The sequence below is a fragment of the Calidris pugnax genome, unplaced genomic scaffold (assembly GCF_001431845.1).
Source record: "Calidris pugnax isolate Ruff unplaced genomic scaffold, ASM143184v1 scaffold70, whole genome shotgun sequence".
Classification (NCBI taxonomy): Eukaryota; Metazoa; Chordata; class Aves; order Charadriiformes; family Scolopacidae; genus Calidris; species Calidris pugnax.
Window position 1 is genome coordinate 11639049 of NW_015090862.1, and position 21646 is coordinate 11660694.

The 21646-nt window shown below is 43.1% G+C and overlaps 1 protein-coding gene across 3 annotated transcripts in view; it reads right to left on the minus strand.

Moving 5' to 3' along the window:
- Nucleotides 1-8866: 8866 nt before the first annotated feature.
- Nucleotides 8867-21646, minus strand: part of ARNT2 (aryl hydrocarbon receptor nuclear translocator 2) — a 99913-nt gene continuing 87133 nt past the window's right edge. For all 3 annotated transcript variants that reach the window (XM_014944657.1, XM_014944655.1, XM_014944656.1), the window contains 5 exons: nt 19418-19517; nt 16694-16832; nt 14393-14558; nt 11641-11777; nt 8867-9283 (listed from right to left, as the gene is read on the minus strand). In XM_014944657.1, coding sequence (XP_014800143.1) covers nt 9185-9283; nt 11641-11777; nt 14393-14558; nt 16694-16832; nt 19418-19517 — 641 coding nt within the window. In that variant the 3' untranslated portion in view covers nt 8867-9184. The remainder of the gene's footprint in view (nt 9284-11640; nt 11778-14392; nt 14559-16693; nt 16833-19417; nt 19518-21646) is intronic.

Genomic DNA, 21646 nt, shown 5'->3' on the forward strand with positions numbered 1-21646 from the left:
CAAAGAAATTTGAGCCTTCAGGGCATCTTTAACCCAATTTTAGAACCTCCTGGAAGTAGGAGTTATTAATGGACTTGTTGCTGGAAGCTCAGCTCCAGTGTTTTAAATGGCTGTGAAACATACTCCTGATGGGAGAACAAGCATGAAAACAAGAGAAAAACAGGAATCTGTTTTCTGATATTCCCACCTCTACTAATAAAGTTCTCTTTTCAATGCTGAAGCCTTGGTTGGTTTTAAAACAGTCTTGTAAAATTGCCTTGACACCTTATTAACATCGGCACAAAAAGCCACTCACCCACCCATTACTGACACAGTGGTACAAGGGATAAATCGGGGGTTTTACAAACCTGTCAAAGGAAATCTGTTGCCTGAGCTTGGAGTGGGTGGACAGTCTGCAGTGAAGTGTCACACGTGTCTACAGTGATCTATAAATATCAAATATTACCATTTACTGAATTAGGGCTTTTGTCTTTTAGTAGCCTTATTTATATAATTGAGACTTGCTTCAGTGGGTTTGCTCCGGTATTTCATTACCAGCCGATAAATCCAGGTCAGCCTTGGTAGGTTAGTGCAGAACCCCACTCCCTCAGCAGGACCTGAAAATTTAGGTCAATTCGCATAACTTTGATGAATCTTTAGAACTAAAATGATTAAAGTGACAACTTCCATTGACTCCCCGCTGAGGTCTCTGACCTTAAATCATGGAGGTCACAAAAAATATGTTAAGAATCTAAATAAACTCCAATTCAGCACTCCTTTAAGCATCTCTGTGCAGTGAGGACATCAATACGGCTTAAAGGAAGTGCACAACATATAGTTTCTCAATAATTAAAAATTTTCATAGGAACTTCACAGATTTCCATGCATACCTTATTTTTTTTTCCTCAACCCCACCAAATGCATTTTTAAAAAAAAAAAGACAATGGAAAAGGTAAACTCTTCAAGTTAGCGAGGTGTCAGTTCTGCAAATGCTTCATAAAGCTGGAACCATCTAGTTTCAGGGTTGAATAGAACAAAATCAAGACATTTTTCAGTAAAAGGGTTTAATATTTTTCCACACCGTACCAGGACAGATGCAAACATTCGGTGTTTGAGCTCTGTGGGTACAATGACAAAGGCCCCTTCCTACGTCACTGAATAAATCATCGGGCAAGAACTTTTCCTGACTGCACAAGACAACCACGATGACACATGCGCTTGGTATTAAAGGAAGAGGCTATCATTAGTCGATGCTGTGCAAAATCAAAGTCCAACCCCAGATTGTCTTTTACTACAGCATAAATTGTTCCATTTTGAAGAGCCCTGCAGGAGCTCTGGGGAGTCAAGCAGTCGTATGCTGGAGAGCACTGGGAGACACAGGAAGGTGCAGGGGGGGACCGTGAATCCACCTCTGTAATCTGCCGCCAAAGGGACACTGCAAAGGGGGACAGGAGCTGTTTTTTCTACCTACCTCTTTAATGAAGGAAGGATGCTCCATTGGGACCTCATGCTTCCCCCAGCAGACCGTGCCGGGGCAAGCAGACAGGATCTTCCCCTCATATCCACAAAGTGGCCCAAATTACTTCAAACAACCCTAAATTTTCACAGAGAGTACTCTGCACTCTCTTGCTGGTTGGAGAAGGCGGCAGCGGTAGTGATGTGACATACCCATCAAGAGTTCCTTTAAAAAGAAATTAAAATAATTATTTAAGTTTGCAGTTGCCGGCATTGTACAGCGTTGCCTTGTGGTGGCTTTTGCTCAGAATGATGTGAGCCAGAAATGCCGTCGTGACATTTGTTTGAGTGAGTGTGATTTACACGAAGGAAGGAATCCCACAGCATTCACGTCTCCGCTGTGAGTCATGTTTTGATATTCCCCGTCCTGGGCCTGCACACGTTGAAATTCCCTGCAACGAGGGACATCAAGGGAAAGGTCCCACAGTACAAATTCCTTCGTTAAGTGTAAAGCATTATGATCCAGTCTTTGCCTCCCACTACATGCGCTAAGAGCAGCCAATGTGGGTTGTGTGTACGTGTGCCAGGGCAGCGTTGTCTCTTCTGTGCTTCTTTAGCAAAGCGGAGGTCTCAAAACTACAGAGAAAGCAGCAACTTGGGCCTTCAAAAATCTTTGCTCCTCAGTGACAATGGGTCTACCTGGCCAGTAGTTCCAGCACTAAGTGGAAAATAACAGTACTGGGATTTTATTTTGCAGAGTGAAGCTGCTTCAGGGCCACACACAGACCTGCCGCGGGCTCCAAGGGAAGGGTCATTGGCCACTGCAACCAGGGATGGGCAGCATCTCCGTGAGCCACCCAAAACGTTTTTGGGGTGACAGGGTGCACCAAAGTAGTTCAACCTTGCACTTCTTCTACGCTCCACGTCCTCTTGTTTTTAAAAAAACACGTAAAGTATTTAAAACCTGACCTTCTTAGCTGAGAAGAGGAACTTGCTATTTACAAGAGGCCACAGCGTGCCAAAGCGCTGGGTGGTTTCGTCTCCCTCACAGAGCTCGTGCCTTGGGCGGGTTTCCAAGCTGGGGCTTTCTGCTGTCCCTCAGTCGTGCCTGCACATTTGCAATCACAGCAATGTGTGTACAGCTGTTACATTTTTGGTCTGCAAGAGCCATGGTAATTGCACTTAAGCTGCTGCATCTTCCACGCGTGAGCCTTGGGTTGACATTTTTTTCAATTGGGTCCCAAATGCCACATTTTGTATATTAGTATTTAGTGCCAGTCTATAATTAGAAGATAATTTTTTCCAGAGCTAATGAAAAGATGCCCTAGCAACCTCTGGATCTGATCCCAAATCCATTAAAACAGTTCAAGTGATTCCATTTTATGTGGGACAGGCCAAGAAGTTTGAAGAAAGATGCTGCTGAGTATTTCCAATCAGGAACATGCTGAAATTTGGTGAAAAAGGATGGAAGAATTCATCTTGTATCTGTCCCGGTTACATCCAACTTGGAGAGAAACTGGGAAAATTAAATGAGTAATACTTCCTGAACTATGATGGTATATTGATGGAAATGTGGCTAAGAATTACCTCCCATGGAAAAATTAAGGAAAATGTGTTTCTATCATCATAATGAAGACTTAAGCCTTTGCTATTAGTCATTAATGCCAGTTTATAGAGCCAAAGATGGTAAGTGTGGGCACACAGTGAACCTCGACTGCATTTCTTCCCTGTATGCCAGACCTTGTGTGTGGATTTCTACCACAGTGTCCTGCCATGCTGAGCTGCGGCCACTATTTGTCACCAAACATTTGGCTCTATTTCACATCCAGTATCTCCAAACCCAGATTCCACACCGCAATTAACAGCTCCCAGCACTTCCACACCCAGTCGTCTCCCTGGTGCCCAGAAGTACATTTGATTTAGCCCATGACAGTACGGGTTAATGACGATCAACCTAAAAGGAGTGCTAAGGAGGGATCCTAAAACAGCCCAACCACACCATGCTCTGCTCGGCGTGTGTGCGCCTTTCTGCTTGGATGATGTTCTTCAAAAGCAACTAAGAGCCTACTGAAAGGCACCAAAGAGCTCCCATGACAAAGGAACACTGCATTTCCAAACGTGGCTCACGGTCTGGGGCATATCCACGTTTTTCACAAGCGTCTGGGGAAATGCCAGAAGAACATCACTTTGTTGAAAAACCAATTTTCATAGCAAACCAGCACGAATAGGACATTTTCACTGACCAAGCTCTGTCTTTGGGATGAGCACTGAGCGAGCAGAGCCTGACAGAGCTGCTGGCCTTGGTGTCTGCATCCAATTAAGCACATCCCGGTGCCCTGCTTTGACCACGGGGTCTCTGGTGGGTCCCAGCAGAGCCCCCAAAACAGCGTACAAGCTGTGAAAACCACCTACCCTGTACCAGGAACGCAGGCCCGAGAGCACAGCATCTGCAGCTCCTGCCATGCTCCACTCATCGGCTTTTTGGATTTATTGGCAAGGTAAATCCCTATCAAGTTGACAAAGAAATACAGCGTAAAAACAATGAAGAACCACAGTGACGGGCAAATGCGCTTTACATAAGAAAGTCTGAAAAGGTCACCAGAATGTTTGCAGGAAGGATACAAGTGTCTTTTAGCTTTGAACAAGGAGACCAAAAGGTGGACAAAGCAACCACTGTGTTACCACCCCAGGGAGTGAATAAAAATTGCCACAAACTATGAATTAAGTCTAAACCAATTGTGCTCTAATGAAACCCTCGACAAAACAGATACCGATTCACACACCTCAGTGTCAGCGGCAGAACAAAGGTGTTAATTCATGTTTTTCTGGAGCTTCTTTTAAAAGTTGAAATCTCAAACCACCATTTCTCTCCCGCTCCCTTGGACAGCCTTTATGCAAGACAGATAAAAGGGGAACTTCCTGCCCACGACCACACAGCATAGGAGGAGATTTTAAAGACAAAGATCAGTGCCTAATCTTCTGATTTTGGCACGAATCTCGTAACTGAGGGTTATTTCCTACTTGACAATTCCCAACAGCATCTCTTATTTATTTACAGAAAGACAGGAATTAACAACAGCTCATGACATTTTTATTTTAATGAAATTTAAAAAGGCAGTTATTAGTTATACATACACACAACTGATTCTGTACTTGTTAGTCATAAATATAGAACATTCAGAAGTACAAAATACACTTTATCCACAGCACAATTTCACATCAAGATGAAGAGTTTAAACAGATAAGTAACCAAGTGCCTAACAATGACAGAAGCCCATTTTTGGAGTTGTTCTCTTTTTCTTTTTTTCCCTTTTTATCTTTTTTCAAAGACCATTAATCTACACAAAGTAATCAGTGCCCAGAGTCATCAGTTCCACCAAACGCACTCTGGACTGGAGTAGGAAAAGACTGACCTTTTAAAAACAATTAGATGCCATCACCTTTTCTTTGCTCCGTTAATAGAAACAAAACAAAGCCCACATTCTCCTCTTCTCACAGCTAACAACTGTGAAAAATGGGACTCTGACAAAAATCACCTGAAGCCAAATTTGAGCACTGCCAGGAAAAGTGAAAATATCTGAACTAGAAATTAGTCCACTCGATACCTTGCAAACGAAGAGCAACAGCAGTATGACACTGATAAGGCATTAATGACAAAATGGCTGTATTATTCTCGAAAAAAGAGTACACCTATGTATAAAAATATATGTCATAGCAATTGGGTAAATCCAACACTATTTAACACTGTGCCAAAAGTAATTAAGAGTTAAAAAGGCAGTACTGCAAGAAGTATTTACAGTTTCATACTGTACTTCAAAAGAAAAAAAAAAAAGGCAACAAAGCTACACATGGAACTATCTGGTTAAAGCATCACTGTAGGTACCGCCAGTAGCACTTGTTACAAGTAATGTGCTGGAGTCCCTCTTGTTAAACAGGATTACTTGTCTGAATAAATGAATGTAAATATTTTAGTATCTAAAATCTTCTCAGTCTACATGCCTGCTCATTGAAATAACTCACCCAGACCATTACTATTTGCAGTTTCTTGCTCCATCAGTTTTAAAACCAAAAGATTCAGTTTCAAGAAACCCTGTGTTTGCAACACAGTTTGATCAGAAATCACAGCTTTATTTCCAGCTAAAAAAAAAAGCACAAAAGAAACAAGAAATCCACCACCTGTGAAATTCTGGAAACCGGCAGCCAAAGTGCCAGCAAAGCCACACCAACGGCACGTAATAAAAACGTTAGCATTCCAAATGCACTTTATAACTTCAGCTCTAGAATAAGTAAGTTGCTTTAGTAACGAAACACATGACAAAAAGGTACAGCACAGCCAATGCTACGCAGCTTTTTTGGCTACACGACCTGGGACGAGGCTGCTTCAGAGGAGCAAGCCACTGACACGGCGGCGAGGACAGCGCGGGGTGCCCGGCGGCGGCGGCAGCAAATGCTGAACTTGCTCGTTTGCTCGGCCAGAAGCACAAAGTTGCCAAACTTTAAGCTAATAAAGCGCTGCCTCCTTGCTGGCTTGGGAAGGGCAAAGCCAGCGCCTCCCAGATGGGATGGCCAGGAACGGGAGGGGAGGCAAGGAAGGGCAGAAATGCCAAGAAGAAAGCACTGCCTCGGGATGGCAGGACAGAAACGAGGGACCATAATGGCTCACAGGGAAAAACCCAAACCTGGCGCTATCCGGAATGCCCCTTAACAGAGTAGCCATCCCCCTTCCCAACTGGGAAGGCAGGAGTGGTCTACAAAGTGAGAAGCAGTCCATGCTCTGATGCCTTAGGCATGTTGGCTTCAAAAAAATAATACTGTATTTAAAAAACAACAACAACAAAAAAAGAGAGATGTGCTTGAAATTCTGCTAACAGTGCACTTCTATCTGCACAATCAAATTCTGTACACAAGAAGCCTTCTACAGTAGTATAAAAACCATAACACACTGAGGAAGTTATCATCACTGATGTTAGGAGAAAGACAATTACTTTAAAAACCTTATTTTTAGGTTGAATACAGGAACAAAGGTAATTATAAATATAATTAGAGCAGTTTGTTGGGCAATATACAACAGAGGAACAGCATTTTTTCCATTAATTTTTCACTTTACGGAGAAATGCTTTTAAAAAAAATTTAGAAGAACTGACATTTATCATGTCAAGCGCCTTCTGTGCAGAGATATAAACTGCTCATCTATTGCTCTCCCTCGTGATTAGCCCCCTCTAGAAGCACGTCCCGCTGCACAGATGCAGCATCCAGGCACCTTTCACAGACATCAATGAACTTCCTTCTGGGCCAGCAGAGCTTTGCCCCTCTAATTCAATGAGCAGTCAGTCATTCAGCCCAGCAGCGCGAGCGGAAAGGGAGAAGGATCCAAGGGAATAAACATCCGTGTATTTAAAACAATAGTGCATTAGAGGTTTGCTTACCTAAGAAGGTGTTTTCCTGATCTCTGGGAAAGAAGAAATACAAGGGTTTTTTTTTTGTTTGTTTGTTTGTTCTCAGTGTGATTTTGGTGAGGCAAGGACAGACCAGGAGATCTGAGGCGTCTCCGGTACTGCACCTAGCACAAAAAAAATTCTCATAAAAAAAAGCATTCCCAGCCCCACTGGCATGTAGGGTAAGAGATTGGTCCCAGATTTAGTGAGAGGAACAGTAGGAAGGACTCTTCATGGATACTGAAAACTACATGCTCTTCTCGGAAGCATTCCTAGCCCCACTGGCATGTAGGGTAGGAGATTGGTCCCAGATTTAGCGACAGGAACAGTAGGAAGGACTCTTCCTGGATACTGAAAACTACATGCTCTTCTCGGAGGAGGCCAGGGAAGCAAAGTCAGAGTGGAACACCCCGCGATGGCTGACGGTTAAAGCCACGTCCCTGGGTCACGTTTGCTGCAGCCCAGCCTCCTGTGCTGCTCGTCAGCATGAAACCAGGGTGGCCAGAGCAGGCTGCAGGACGGGGGCCTGTCTGCTTTTTGGAATATTACCCTGATAGGATGGACTGCAGCGATGAGCAGTGCCTCCCATCGGAGACCTCCCAGAATTCAAGAGGAGCTACAAGAAGGCAGACCTTAGCAAGGTCTAAGAATTGCTGCAGATACTGTGATCTTCTAGATGGGGGCTACATCCTGGGGTTGCTGTTTCAAGGTCGGTGATGGCCCCTGAACAGGCAAAAGTGGAGGGAAGTTGCCCCCTTCCTCCTCCCCAAAGGCTGGCTACCACCGGCCGACCTCAAAGGTTATGAACAACCTGCACCCGGGAACTCTGAGCTCCTTGCCCTTTGTGAGTGATTCCTTCTCCTCCCATCCCTGAAGAAACGAACTGGAGAAAAATGCTGACCTTACAACCCAACCTCTGTAACGTCTCCTGCATATGGAACATTGAATAAAAACCTTTCTACCACATTTCTGATGAAGACGTACAGTAGGTGACTCAGCCAGGAGGAAGGCGATTAACTTACCTCTGTGGAAAAGCATATAGCATTCAGAGTAGTCAAGAGTCCTCGACATACTTGGTAAGCTGAAAATCCCTTATTTAACAGAATAGGGTTAACAGGGTTTAACAGAAGTGATTGCTTGAGAATCCAAGCAAAAATTCAAGTTATCACTGTGTACGCAGTGGACAATAGTCCAATTGATATCTATTACCAACTCACTCTAAAAAAATTATACACTACAAAACCATCTCACTGCTTGCAGCAAATGAGCTTGAATGATTTCCTAAGAATAGGCCACCACCTTGCACTGTTAAAATGTGAGGTTTCACAGTATAAAAAAGTACTTCACAGAAAGGAAATGCAGCTAATATAGAAAATGCAGTCTCGATGTGTTTACAGTCATTTTTTACGAGGCAATATTTTTGGAAAAGCAAGAACAATAGAAATTAAAGCAGCCAGTGAAAAATGTATAGTTATAGGCCTCAATTCAGTGCAAAAACAGACTAATAGCTTATGTAAGTAAATGTTTGTTCTGAATAGAGAACCACCTGAATTAAGAACACCTATGTGAAGTGATGGAGACTCCCACAACATCTAAATCCTCCACATATACTGTCAACCTTGTCAGTACACTTCAGAATGGACCCTTGGTAAAGGCAAAAGAAACCAGTACAGGAAATCACTTCATACAGCACAAGATATACATAAAGTACCAAAATGTACACACATTCAAGTTTAAGTTAGAAAAGGCAGAACTGAACCTTCTGGTGAGAGAGGCCTACATTATGTTGCTTAATCTCACATTTAAAGTGACCTAAAATCTACAAGAATCAAAGAAAACAGAATATTGTGTCTGCTTCCAGAAACTTAAGCTTAAAGCAAGGCATCGAAATTGAGCGGTAGGCACTGTAACAAGACATTACCTTACCTTTTCTCTGTTAGTCTTTGTTACTCTGTTATCTATTTAAAAATTACCATTCAAAGGAAATAGTAGGTATCATTCACATTCAAATATTTAAGACTCAGAGATTCTTTTTTTTTTTTTTTAAATCGAGCAAAGTGTTTCATCTCTGAGGTAGATGACAATAAAATAAAACAAAAATAAATGGAGCTGTCAACGAACACTACCAAGTGCTGGAGCTCCTCTGTCGGCACTGACACCCCAAGGAGGAGAGAGCAAGCCCTACACCACTATCTGAAACATGAGAAATGTGTCTTCTGGTTTAGTAGCTTCTACAGAAATGCAACACAGAAAAAGCAGAGCCAAAATTACACTGAAATGGCCTCGGAGAAGAACTTCCACTTCTGCTTTGCAAGCTACTCAGAAAACGGTGGAAACATGCCCAGGTCAGCAAAATCTTCAATGTTGTAATTGCCAGTACCCTGCGTCGGATCCCCCGGCATCGGCAGCATGTCCTGCATGATAAGGAAAAATAAAAGTGAAGTGTCACTTGCTAACACGTTACCCAGACACAAACTGCTTCCTGTTCATCTTTTCAGCGTAAAACCAGAAAAAGCCAAAGGTTAGATAAATAAGGTGAAAACCAGACCTGTGCAGGGGGCTGGGCTAGGATTTACGTGCTGCTTGTGTTTTGCTGGGGCGTTTCTGAAAAGGAGGTGGGAGTTCAGCAGGGCAGAAGTTTTGGATTGCTCCTTTGAATAAGGCAAGTCTGAGCTGCTCCATACTCTCCCCAGGCTGAAGCAGCCCCTGTTGGAAAGGGTAGCTATGTATGGACAGAAGCAAACTCTCTGGTTTCACTGCATGGGGAAGTATTTAACATCCCACACACTCCTCCACCCTGCAGAAAGGAGCTCCTGCTGTATAAGCATGAGTTTGGAGAGGGTCTCCCCTCCTCATCAGCACTCTGCATCCACCCCAGCTAAACAAGATGCCCAAGCAGCCTCCATGCATGGACAAAGGCAGAGGAATTAGCAGGAACTTCTCAGGAGAAATGGGATTTCATGGTAATTGCTCCCACGTGTCTTGAGCCACGTGAGATCCCTGCAGGAGGCTTCAAAAAATACTCAACCTTTCCTCCCAGCTGGAGACTGAAGCCACAGGGAAAAGATATCCCTTGCTGAGAAAACCAGAGTTTACGCTGGCTTTTCCTGTCAGTCCTTACAATAATAAGCTCTTACTGCAAAGCCAAGTTTTGCCAGGGATGGCTCATTAATCTTACAATAAAACAAAACCTAAAGAGCAAAGAAAGCTCACAAGATCTGCTCTGTAAAGGAATAACTACTGAGAGCTGCTGTGTACGGGGAAGTTACCCCCAAACAAAGACAAATTAAAGCCCATCTGAGGTCTCTGTAGCATCCCTGCCGATGGTGGTGAAAGAGGCTGCGAACACAACTGGCAGTTTCTCAGCTGCCAGGGTCAGCCTTCATTTCCTGACCAGGACTTGCACTTATTTAATGTTTTCCCACATTCCTCCCCAGCCAAGGGGAAGTTGTAGCTGCCCCCACTTGTTTAAATTTCCATCTCTGAAGGCATTTCTGCTGCTGGCGCCTCTGAAGCAAGGTCATCTCGGGTACAGCCCTGGCAGGGTAGCTCCCCTCTCAAGTCTGCCTCTCTCTCTATGTCCAGCTGACCCGGGGCTGGCTTCAGGCACAAACAGTCCAAGCAACTTCTCAGAGGTCTTTGAACTGAGCTCATCCGAGTTTCTCATCACATCCAGATATTATCCTAATTCCTTCCAAATGCAGAGTCACCTCCAAGAGCTCTGCAGGTGAGCCCAGTTCTCCTATCCTCCCTTTCTCCTTCCCACTCATTTTGTAAGATGTTTGCTCGGACACAGCACTCGCCTGAAACACAAGCAAGATGCTGCTCAGAGCCCCATGTCTCCGTGGGCCATCAAACCACAATGCCATCAGCCCCACTGGAATTCCCTTCAATATGCTTTTGGGTTAAAGAATGTGCAAAGCGATTAAACTTTGCTTACAGAGAGAGATGGAAGAGATTAATCTTGCCTGGGCCATGGGGCATGCAGACAGGTAGTTATTCCAGACGTAGTGATGTTTTTTGTTCCTGTGTGAAGCAATGGTTCATTCACACAGGAATATTTTCAGGCTCACGTCGCTTCTGCAGCGCTCCTGAGAGCAAATGAGCACCAGCCCGGTCTTGCAGGTGGATTTACTTTGTAAAAGATAATGAGGTGCCCCACTTCTAAACCTTGCTTGGGGCTTGAACTGTCTTTCCTGCATTTATCTGCATTGTTTTGTTGCAAACTGTCTTCTTGATCTAATTTAAAAACAAGTTATACAAGGACAGAGACCTTATTAGTTAACTTATGAAGTCCCACTCCATCTGTAGTGAAGGCCCAAAACTGTACTTAATATTACAAAATTAGGTAGTTGAAGAGGATTGTTTGCCAACTGTCAGATATCTGACTGGGTTTAACTTCAAAAAATTATTGGCCACTATCTTCTATGACAATTCTATACTATCAGAGAATTACACTGATGTCTAATTCAACTTGACTGGGATTTTAGAGCCCAGCGATAGGATAAGAAAGACACTCTATTTGGGACTATTTAATGGCTCCCCCGCAAAACACACCTAAGTACAGGGTGCAAAGAAAAGGGAAAACAGCATTTTAAATCAGCAAAGATGCTGTTCTTCAGCTGAGTTGTAGGTAATGCAAGTGCAAGGCTACGGCAGCTCACAGCAAGAGGGAATTGCTCCAAGGCCTGCTGGCACCCTGGTCATCAAGGGCCACGGTTCTTCAACACAGCAGTGAGAAGCTGTCAGAGGGACTTTGGGCTCTCCTCACCTGGAACACCTCAGTCTGACTGGGCTGAGGGTGCGAATGCTGGTCTCCGCTTTGCTGGTTGTGATGTTGGCTCTGCCACTGGGACCAAACTTCGGAAGGTCTCCCCTGGAACTGGCTGCTGCTCTGGCCACCTTCAGCTGGACAGGGGGGGAGAAAGGGCAGAAGTTAGAGACCAGCTGCTTCAAAACACCTTCCAGCTCTCAAGGCTTCACCCATCAATGCCTGTGTTTGCAAATGAGTCTTAGAGAAAATACCCCGAGTGATGCCCAGCCCCTGAAGGGTGGAAGCTGAAGGGAGTTCCAGCCCTGACTGCAGGGTGGGGGCCACCCCCAGAGCTGTATGGGCACGTCAGGAGAATTGCTCACAAAACGCACAGGGACACCACAAGCCAGGCACTGGAAGAGGATTTTCAAGCATCCCACCACCACTTTTTAATCACTTATAAGGAATATTTGCCATTTCACTTAAAAACCAAACCGCATCATCAGGATGCTTTTTCTCTTTAAAAGACTAATTCTTGCAGAGCAGAATATAACTTCTTACCATCCTACCAAATAACACCTTACCATCTAAGCAGCACGCTTTCGGATTTTGTAAGCAGATGTACAACAATAAAATCAAGTCAACTGCCTTGCTGTATTAAACGCAGGCATTGCTGTATTAAATGCGGAGTGCTGTTTGCTGGACGATTATGCCCTCCAATATGATTGATCCAACATCCATCTTACAGCAAATTATTATCCTGTTCACATGGTGACGCTTTCTTAAAAGTCTGAGGCCATTTAAATTTCACAGAGTAACACAAACAGCAAGTTTTTATGGTAAGCACACTTAAAAAGGTAATTTTAGGAAGATGGATTTCTTTTAAATAGTCCACCAGAAAAAAACATGATGCCACACACATTAATTTGGTCACCTATTACACATACACTTTTCATGAGTACAGTCACAGGTCGCACTTAAGCGGGACTCATTTTACCTTGTATTTCTACAGACTGGCCCCAAAGATATAAAATTTTTGGATAATTTTCCTCCAATTGTTTACATTGTCTCCTAAGAATTAGCATTTTAGAAACCTTGCCACTAGATTTATGCTTTTCCTCCAGACATTTTACCTTCTTTTTTTTTTTCTTTCCTTCTTTTTTTCTATGTAAATATTTTTGCCTATTTTCCCCTCAGAGAACTTCAGAGAACTAAGCTGGGTACATCTGGATCTCCCTGATTATCAGTGCCCTTTGCCAAGGCTGCCAAATTTCCCCGTGCGCTATGTCAGGTCTCCAATAACCAGACTCGATCATGTCAGATCAGTCACTACTTATAGTCATGGCTTCAGAAAATACAGAAACACGTGCTTAATCCAATCCTTTTGGCTACCAGCTAAACCATGCAAAACAGATAAAGTGAACATTTTACAGGAAAGTAAACAGGCTGTAGTGACGCATTTCTATCACATCTAAAGTAGCTAATTACAGTTCTTCCCTTAGTGACATTACCACAACCAATAATTCAGCTGACTCAGAGACCCTGCAGCCATTTTATGGGCCAAAACAAAATTCATCTAAGCTCCCCTTCAAAAGAAAGCTGCAAGTTTGTTTCTTTTTTTTTTATTTTTATTATTATTTTCATTCTCAGAACAATACATTGGAATTAACTCAGTGAGGCAAATGATGCTTCTTTTCAGCAAAACCGTTACCGCCGGCCGGAGGTTCAGGACATTTGTCTCTGCGTTATTAATAGCATCCAAACTGATGTAGGTCAGGAAATGTTTCTCATTAGGTGAAAGGGTTCTTGCCAAGTATCTTCAGCCTCAAATGCAAGGCTGTTTCATAAACAAATGTACAAAACATTGTACATTTGTGGAAATGGAGTCAGGAATAAGCTCTGTGGGCACAGCCCCGTTTCCCTGCGCTTTTTCTAGGCAGCGGGGCACAGGTCTGCACTCCGGGAGGCTGAGCTCCAACAGCCTGCACTGATTTCATCCTCCAGGGATATGATAAAAACAACACACATTAGCACATGGCTACCTATGCTGTTTGGAATTGCACATTGTTATCGGCCAGCATAATTCTTCATGGATTCCGTGTGTGTTTATCACTGATAGATTCATGATTTCTTTTTACTCTCTAATATTATTCTGCTGGTGGAGTGCAGAAAACTTACCAAGGGTCACCCAGTGGGTCACGGTCTGAAAGCCACTAAATTAGCATGTAATAGGAAAAGAAAACCATTTCTAAACATGGCACCTACTCTGATTAGGTTAGTAGCAGCGTGGGTACAAAAAAATCCCGTCTCCAGCCAAACTCCAACAAGCCATCTCTGGGCAAGAGGACACCAGCGTGCCGTCAGGGAAGTTGAAAAATGAAAAGAATGCAAATTTGTGCCATTTAAGCATTCTCCTGAGAAGTGAAAAGAAACTGAACCTGCTGACCACAATTTGGGAGGACGTGCACTACTGTTGTAAGGAACTTGAATCTGTCACGCCACTACTTACTGAATTAAAAAAAAAAAAAAAAAAAACCAAACCAAGAAAATGCCACAATATTCAGAAGTGTGTTGGATGTGGAGAAGACACAGCATGGAGGGAACAGGTCACCTCAGTCCATTCTGCTCAAAGGGAGAAAGTAAAACCCTTTTCAGCCCCTGGGCTCCCAACTGACCCACAAAAAGAACAGGTTGGAAGATTTTAAATTAAGTTAACACTGGAGAGTTTTGTTTTTGTGTGCATTTCTGTGTTATGGCATCTAAAACTTACCAAACCCCGCGCTTCGGTTTGCTAAGCTGGAGTAGGCGTTCCCGCTCGGGGAAGAGGTGGCTGGGCTGGAAAGGGGGCTGTACGAGGACGGATCGGCTGGGTAGGTGTGACTTGTTCCAATCCCAAAGGGAGATGACTGAGCCTTGCCCGACTGAGACGGAATTTGCTGAGGAAGAAGGGGTGAAAATAAAGGAATGAGTTCTACTGTTGAGGAACAGCACAGCAGACTCGCTTTTGAACTATGTAAAGTACAGACTAAATAAACTCTGCAGATGCGAACAGGCACGTTACTCCTCTTTCAGTCATATTTCATCTCTGTCAAAGACAACTTATTGCTGCATAAGGAACACAACATACTATAACCCAACACTTACAGCTCTCCTGCTGATTAACTTGCGTGTACTCAATATCAGAGCTACTTGGAAAAAAATTGTTTCCTTCACTTCTATTACAGGGATTAATCTCAAACTGAACAGGTACAAAGAATTCACCCTTATTTGCCAGGTGTTTTGATTTTGCAATGCTACAGCAAAATCACAGTTATCTGAATGTCTTGCAGAATATATGCAGTTCTCAGAGGACCACAGTTTTCAAAGGCTTGGGGGTAAATGGTCAAAATTTCAAAGCTAATGAGCTGCTTTCTCTCTCTGCTTAAAAGTACAGGCAGCAAAGTCATTTTGCCTTGTAAAAGGCTTGGGAGGGAGCGTGAACCACCAGCCCTGGGAAGAAACAGTCTAACTTTGCTTTAACTGGGCAGCTGAGTTAATTGAAGGGTATTGAAAACCAACTTGCTGTCATTTCCATCTACACAATGACTTCACCATAGGATCTCCAAGAATGTTACACGAATGCTTAAACACTGCAAGGTGGCTTTGAGAGACGCACAACGTACTCTGAGACTAAGGGAGGTGAATCATCTCATCCAAAGTCATGTGCTACAGCAATGTATAATGCTACAGACAGAATCTGCCCATAAACCATTTCCTGCATTATGAACAAATCCAGCAGTTCCAAGAAAAACTCACTGCCTAACGAGCTCCACAAATAGAAATTAAAGGTGATTACATCTCTGGCTACTTCTAACAACACGCGCTGTTATTGGCAATCAATGCACTCAAGTGAAGCCATTCTCTAGGACAAATGCAGGGGAACTGGGGGAGGAAAACAGATCCCAACAGGCATATAACATGATGAACATGCTATTAAGTCTTCAGCTCGGTTCCAAGGTAAGAAACTGTACATTTCTAAAGCTTTTCACAGTGACAGCGAGACCATGACGTGTCACTTCTGCAAGGCTTAACTCTGTTTTACTTTATTTATGACGAATGAATGAATTCCAATTTCCCTATGCTACTCACATACAAACTCTCTTCACTTGGACAGAATTTGGACAGTAAGAGGGATAAGTAATGTCTTTTTTGTCATTTTTAGCATCCTCCATATTAAAAAAAAAAAATTAAAGTTATGACTGGATTTCATCAAACAGGTGTGACAGAATAACCATGGCTCACTGAAGGCTGGGCAGGATAACTGTGATTAATGTGGAAAACATTCAGTTATTGAAAAATTGTTTGGTGCCTGCCCCAACATGCCATTCTACCCTTCTGAACAATGGAAAGTCAAGAGTGATTAAGAGCAGCGTTAGTGAGAGATCAAACGTGATTATTCCATATTTGTCTTTAACAGTTTCAAAACAGTTTTTTTTTTCCACTGTTATGCAGAAGAAGAGAGATGGTTTCTGAGCTAAGATTGCCGAGCACAGGACATCTGATGGAGGGATGTGCTGTTTCCTCCAGCACCGGACACAGCTTGAGCTACACCGGCCAGTGCTCACAGGGGGGCAACAGGCTCCGAACCCTCTGCTCTGAATTCATGGCTGGATTTGTAGGTGTCCCTTTCTGATTGCACTGCTCGCTTGCTGAGTGCAAGGCCTTGGTCCAGTGATTCAATGTCAGGCTTAATACTGAAGCCTCACAGCTGTCCTCTTTTATTTCATCCAGTGCACATATAAAAATAAACGCAAGACCGAGACCTTCCGCTGGGATTTATGTCAGCGTGGCGACTGCCACTATTATGAACACTATCAAAAACTAAATGCAGTTACATGTAGGGCAGCTCTCTAAAATTATTATTACCTGCCAAGGACCAGAAGTGGGGGAACACATTTCTCTCCAACCACCAACGATAAAGACAAAGTACAATTTAATCACGTTACAAATGGGGTTTACTAATTCTGTTGCAGAAAGCACAGAGATTGCAAATCTTTAATGACCATGAAGGAAAAACACCTTTAATCAATACCTGTCCTGGAAATGGTGGGCGATTTCCTGTCCAGGCAACCTGACTCTGATTTAGCTGGCGAGAAATCTGTGTCAGATTCTGGCCTGTCGATGAAGAAGACTGGATGTCGTTCACACCAGGCACGTGTACCACAGATGAACTGAAGGAACAGAAAGAGCACCTCATTTGTGGGATACATTCTCAATGCATAAAGTTTTCCAGTTACAGAAATTTCGATAATCACATTAAAACTAATTTGTTCAATCAATCTTAATAAAAAAGAACTTAAACCCTTCACACAACTATGAAACATACTGGCATTCTAAAACGTCACTTCAAATAGACACAGAAGGCAGAATTATTTTGAATTAAACTTCTATAATCTCTTTGAAAGGGCTTGGAAGAATAAAAATCAGTCTCACACATGGCGCATAAACACTTAGCAATACTAGTTCAATATTTGATGCATTAAAAGAAACCTGTTTGCAGAGAGTATATAATTTGTGCTTAAAGTCAACAGTATTTAAGCATTTGCTTAAATGCCACCCTAAATGAAGATGCACAAAAAGATGATACTTATAAGTACTTCTTTATTTGTTTCCTGCCCGGGAAATGAAAAAGTGTTTGTTATATAAAAAAATGTGAGCTTTTAATTCCTATTTTCACCAAATGATGCTAAAGAAGAACATATAGTTATATACCCAGGCAAAAGAATAATCAAGACAGAAATATAAACTAATGTAATAGCTTTGGAATAAAATAAAAAAAAAAGAAAGAGAGATAAGTATTTCCACAGAAACTTGTTTATATGTTAGTTGTTTCCTAATTACTGAATTTCACTACAGAGAAATTTCCCAGAAACTCCTAATTAGAAGGAAAATTTTCTGAAAGACTGTTCCACTTTACCATTTTATTCTGATGGAAGTCTTAAATAACTGAATCTATAACCACACACTGTGAATGTGCTTGTATGTATTTTTATATAGAAAAATACATATGTATTATTTTATGTGTCATCTAGAAATAAATATAAATGAAGACACAACATAAAGAAAAAGCTTTTGTGCATCAATTGAAACAGCTTGCTCTTTTCTCCAGTCCCTTCCCTATTGTCTGTTTTCACAGTCTTACAGAGAAAGAAGCGAGCAGATTGGGAAAAGAAGTAAACAAGGCTGAGCAGAGAGGAAGCAGGAATCTGAATCCTCCGAGAAGGCTGACAAAATCCCTCCCAGAGTGGTAAGCAAAACATGGCAGGCATTTCAATATGGGAGCTGTTATTTTGTCTTTCTTAAGCTGCCTAAAAGCAAAGCATGTCTTTAGAAATTCTTCATAGAGTTTGCTTTTTTTTTTTTAAATTATTTTATTTTATTTTTTTACTACCACAGTCTCCAAAGAGGGAAACACGGACCAGAGTGTCCATCTAAATCTGGTTTAACTGGGAAGACCACAACAGCTGCTGGGGAGGGCTGGCCCTGCTGCCAACACCTTCCCAGCTGGACTGGCAAGTCCCATCATCTGAGGGGCTTGGACTGCATCTGGAATACAAACTTTGAAACCAGGAGTCTGCAAAATAGTGCCTTAGAAGCTGCCCAAGCTCAGTGAGCAAATGGATCAGCCTGGAGAGATTCCAGGGAGGACAGTTCATTGAGGGTGGAAATGTTACAGATGTGTCATTACTGGACGTAATAGAACAGCAGGAGGGAAAAAGCTATAGTTAAAACATCAGGAATATAACAAAGAAAACACATGCCAAACCCCAAGATGGCAAGTCAGCTATTCAGTAATTTGCAATATCCAATTAAAATACATTTTAATTTAATATCATTTCCCTCCCTCCCCTAGTTATTCTTGGTTTCAATTTGACAAAACATACACACATGATTTTATTTCTCTGCACTGAGATTATTAGCAATTATAACTTCAAGAACTCCTGGGTTTAAATAAAATTATAGTTTGCAGATGTTTCCAAATTTCTGGAACTGACAGGATCCATATGGCTGTTCCTTCACTTTCACAACCTTTGTTGGTCTAAAACAGGAGAATGAAACCTCAGTATCATGGTCCCAGAATGGTGATAAGAAGGGCACATACAATCACTGATACCACACTCTCAAAAAAGTGACTGGAAATGCAGGCAAACTCTTAAAATTCACATTAGCCAAATGTGTGTTACCAGCTGGTAGGCAACAATAACAGGCATCCTGAATAACTCAAAGATGCCTCAAAAAATGCCGGACCACCTCAGAAAACTGCTCATGCCCATGTCCCAGCCCTCACCGTGGACTGTGGATGAAGCAGCCCTCTGTTCCCTTTAATAAGGTGTCCACACCGATTACCTTCAATGAAGCCATCAGAAGCACCGCCAGCTGGAAGTACAAAACAAATCTCCCGCACCTTCCTAGGTTGGTTGAATGTTCCTCTGATCTCTGAGCCTGCCCCATCACCTCTCAGATTTACTTCCCTTCATGATCTGCTGCTGCTTCTTAGCTTTGTCCTATTACATCACAGCAACAAGTATTTACTTACCAGCCACTATTTTTAACAGCGATATCCAAATCTTCTCAGCTTGTAAGCCTAGGCCAAGTGCCGAGACGTCACGTAGGAGTGAAGTGTACACAAAGCAAAGTTCATTCATGTACAGAAAGCCCTTGCACCTTAGGTCAGTTTTATTTCCACCAGATCAAAGGGGAACAGTCTCCTGCTCTCAGACAGAAACTGATACGTTCAGGATCTGGACTACAGTACCTGAAGGTCTTTCCCGAATGTCCTGGCTGAAATGGGCTTCCCTGTGAGTAAAGCTGCTGGTTTCCTGCTGTGGATGCCGAGGCCATCATTTTTTTATCTGCTACAAAAGAAAAACAAATCACAGAAAGAGAAATGTTTAGGGGAAGAGAAAATGAAGGCAAAATTATTTAATGAGCATTGCAATGTGTGTATGTAGCAGGAATTTTTCTTTCCCTCTGAAAGATTTACATAGAAGCCCTGTGGAACGTATAAAGAATGACACAAAAGGGCTATATGACAATTCAGTATGAAACGAGAGGCACAGCTGGTTTGTGTCTACTTCGTACCCCCTTCCCAGGATGTACCTCATTAATGCTATTGTTTGCGTGGAACATAACACTGGTACGTGCCCTCCAGCAACGCAGCCCAGACATTCTCTGTGCCCACTGGAAGCTGCTCCCAACCACGCGGGCAGGAGGTGGAACAGGAGACGGAGAGCGGGCAGTGATGGGTGCATGAGTCCCAGCCACAGACTGGAGAGGGGAACAAAGGTTCTATGGAAGAAAGATGGGCAAGTCTGCCCAGGGGAATGGTGGAATGCCACATGAAACAACCCTAGTCCAAAGTCTGATGTATGTGCACCTCCATGGCTTACCTGGGGGTGGCCTCGGGTGACGGTACCTTTCAGGCTCCAGAAGAAGCCCTCCAGGGCTGCTGTTGTTGTTGCAGCCTCTTTGCACTGAGGTAGTGGCTGCACGCCCACACCTCAACGGGTTAAACATTCCAAGGAATGGTGTCAAAGAGCCCCTGTCCTAATCATCTGACAGCCTGCTTCCCCCTAGGATAGCCGGACAGGAGTACCCGGCTCTCCCAAGCAGCTTGGTGGCATGCCTGCAGATCTCAGAGGGACCACCTGCAGACCTGGGTCACCCTGCAGCCCCTCCTGCATTTCAGTCTCACAGGTGGCTGGGGGCACCTCTCAGTGTCTGCAAGACATACTCACCTGAGCTGCAGCAAGGCCAAACACCCGTCTCTCACGGATTTTGCTGTCCCATACGTGGCTTGAGGGAGCCATGAAATAGGAAGGAAGCATCCCAGTGGGGTGTAAGACAGACCAGCGTAGTGAATAACACACACGTGGAGATGCCATTAATTTTGTGGTCTTAATGTGGCAACTGGAGATCAATCTCTAATTGAATGAAACAAGATTGGGCGAACAGTGCCATTTGGTCCCTTCATTTAATTTTCTGGCGCTGAATTATTCCAAAGCCCATGGAAACCTCACTACTACCATTGTTCTTGAAATAATTTAAAAGTCTGCTCCACCACCATTTATTCACTTTCCCCATCTTCCCTTACTACCTCCAAGTGCAAAACACTGCACAAGTCACCGATGGCTTTGCAATCATCTGTTGCTACACACCTCTGACAGGCCCAGAAATCAAATCTGCCTCCTCATTTTCCCCTTGGCTCTTTTCAGATTCCCACTCATTTGACAAGATGCTCTCCTGGACCCAAGGCCCACTCAACTCACAAGTAGCAGGAGTATTTTTTAGTTTTCTCTAGCTTTTCAAGACCTTGCGAGTGTGACTCACCAAAGGCCTCCAACATACACCAGCTCTTCTCTGTTACCTAAATTCTTACGTTACGTTCCTGACAAGAATCTAAGCTCACTTTCCCAAAGAAAAAAAGCCACCTTGAATAACCTTACCGGAGAAGGAGCATGTATGTTACTGATGCAAACTGTCATTGCTTTTCCTCTGTAAAGTAGAAATTCCTCACTGGCTACATATTGCCCAGCACAGACACCGAATCTGGGCTGCACACCTATGCTCTCATATGAAAAAAACAAGGAGAAACAGGGACAAAGTCTAGAGAAGATTTTGTACATAGTAGTAAGAATTAAGAATGGGTTGAGATATCTCTGAGAAGAAAGACAGATGATTTTGCCTTTTTTTTTTTTTTGCATGAGATGTCCTATTTTCTAAGACCACCCTTGACAGGAATACCAAGCTCTCAGGGTTGGAAAAGACTGAGCCAAAATCCTGCGGGTACCTTAGTTATTTGAGAACAACTCACCAGCAAAATTGAGAGTACCCTAAATGAACTGGAATTCCTCAAGTGGAGCAGAGTTGCCATGGCAGCTACCGAGGTCCGTGCTGCAGGTTGAGGCCAAGACAAAGGGAACAGCTAAACTAATTACAAGCAGCTAAATTGGCTTTAAGATCTCTCTCCTCAGTTACACCGAAT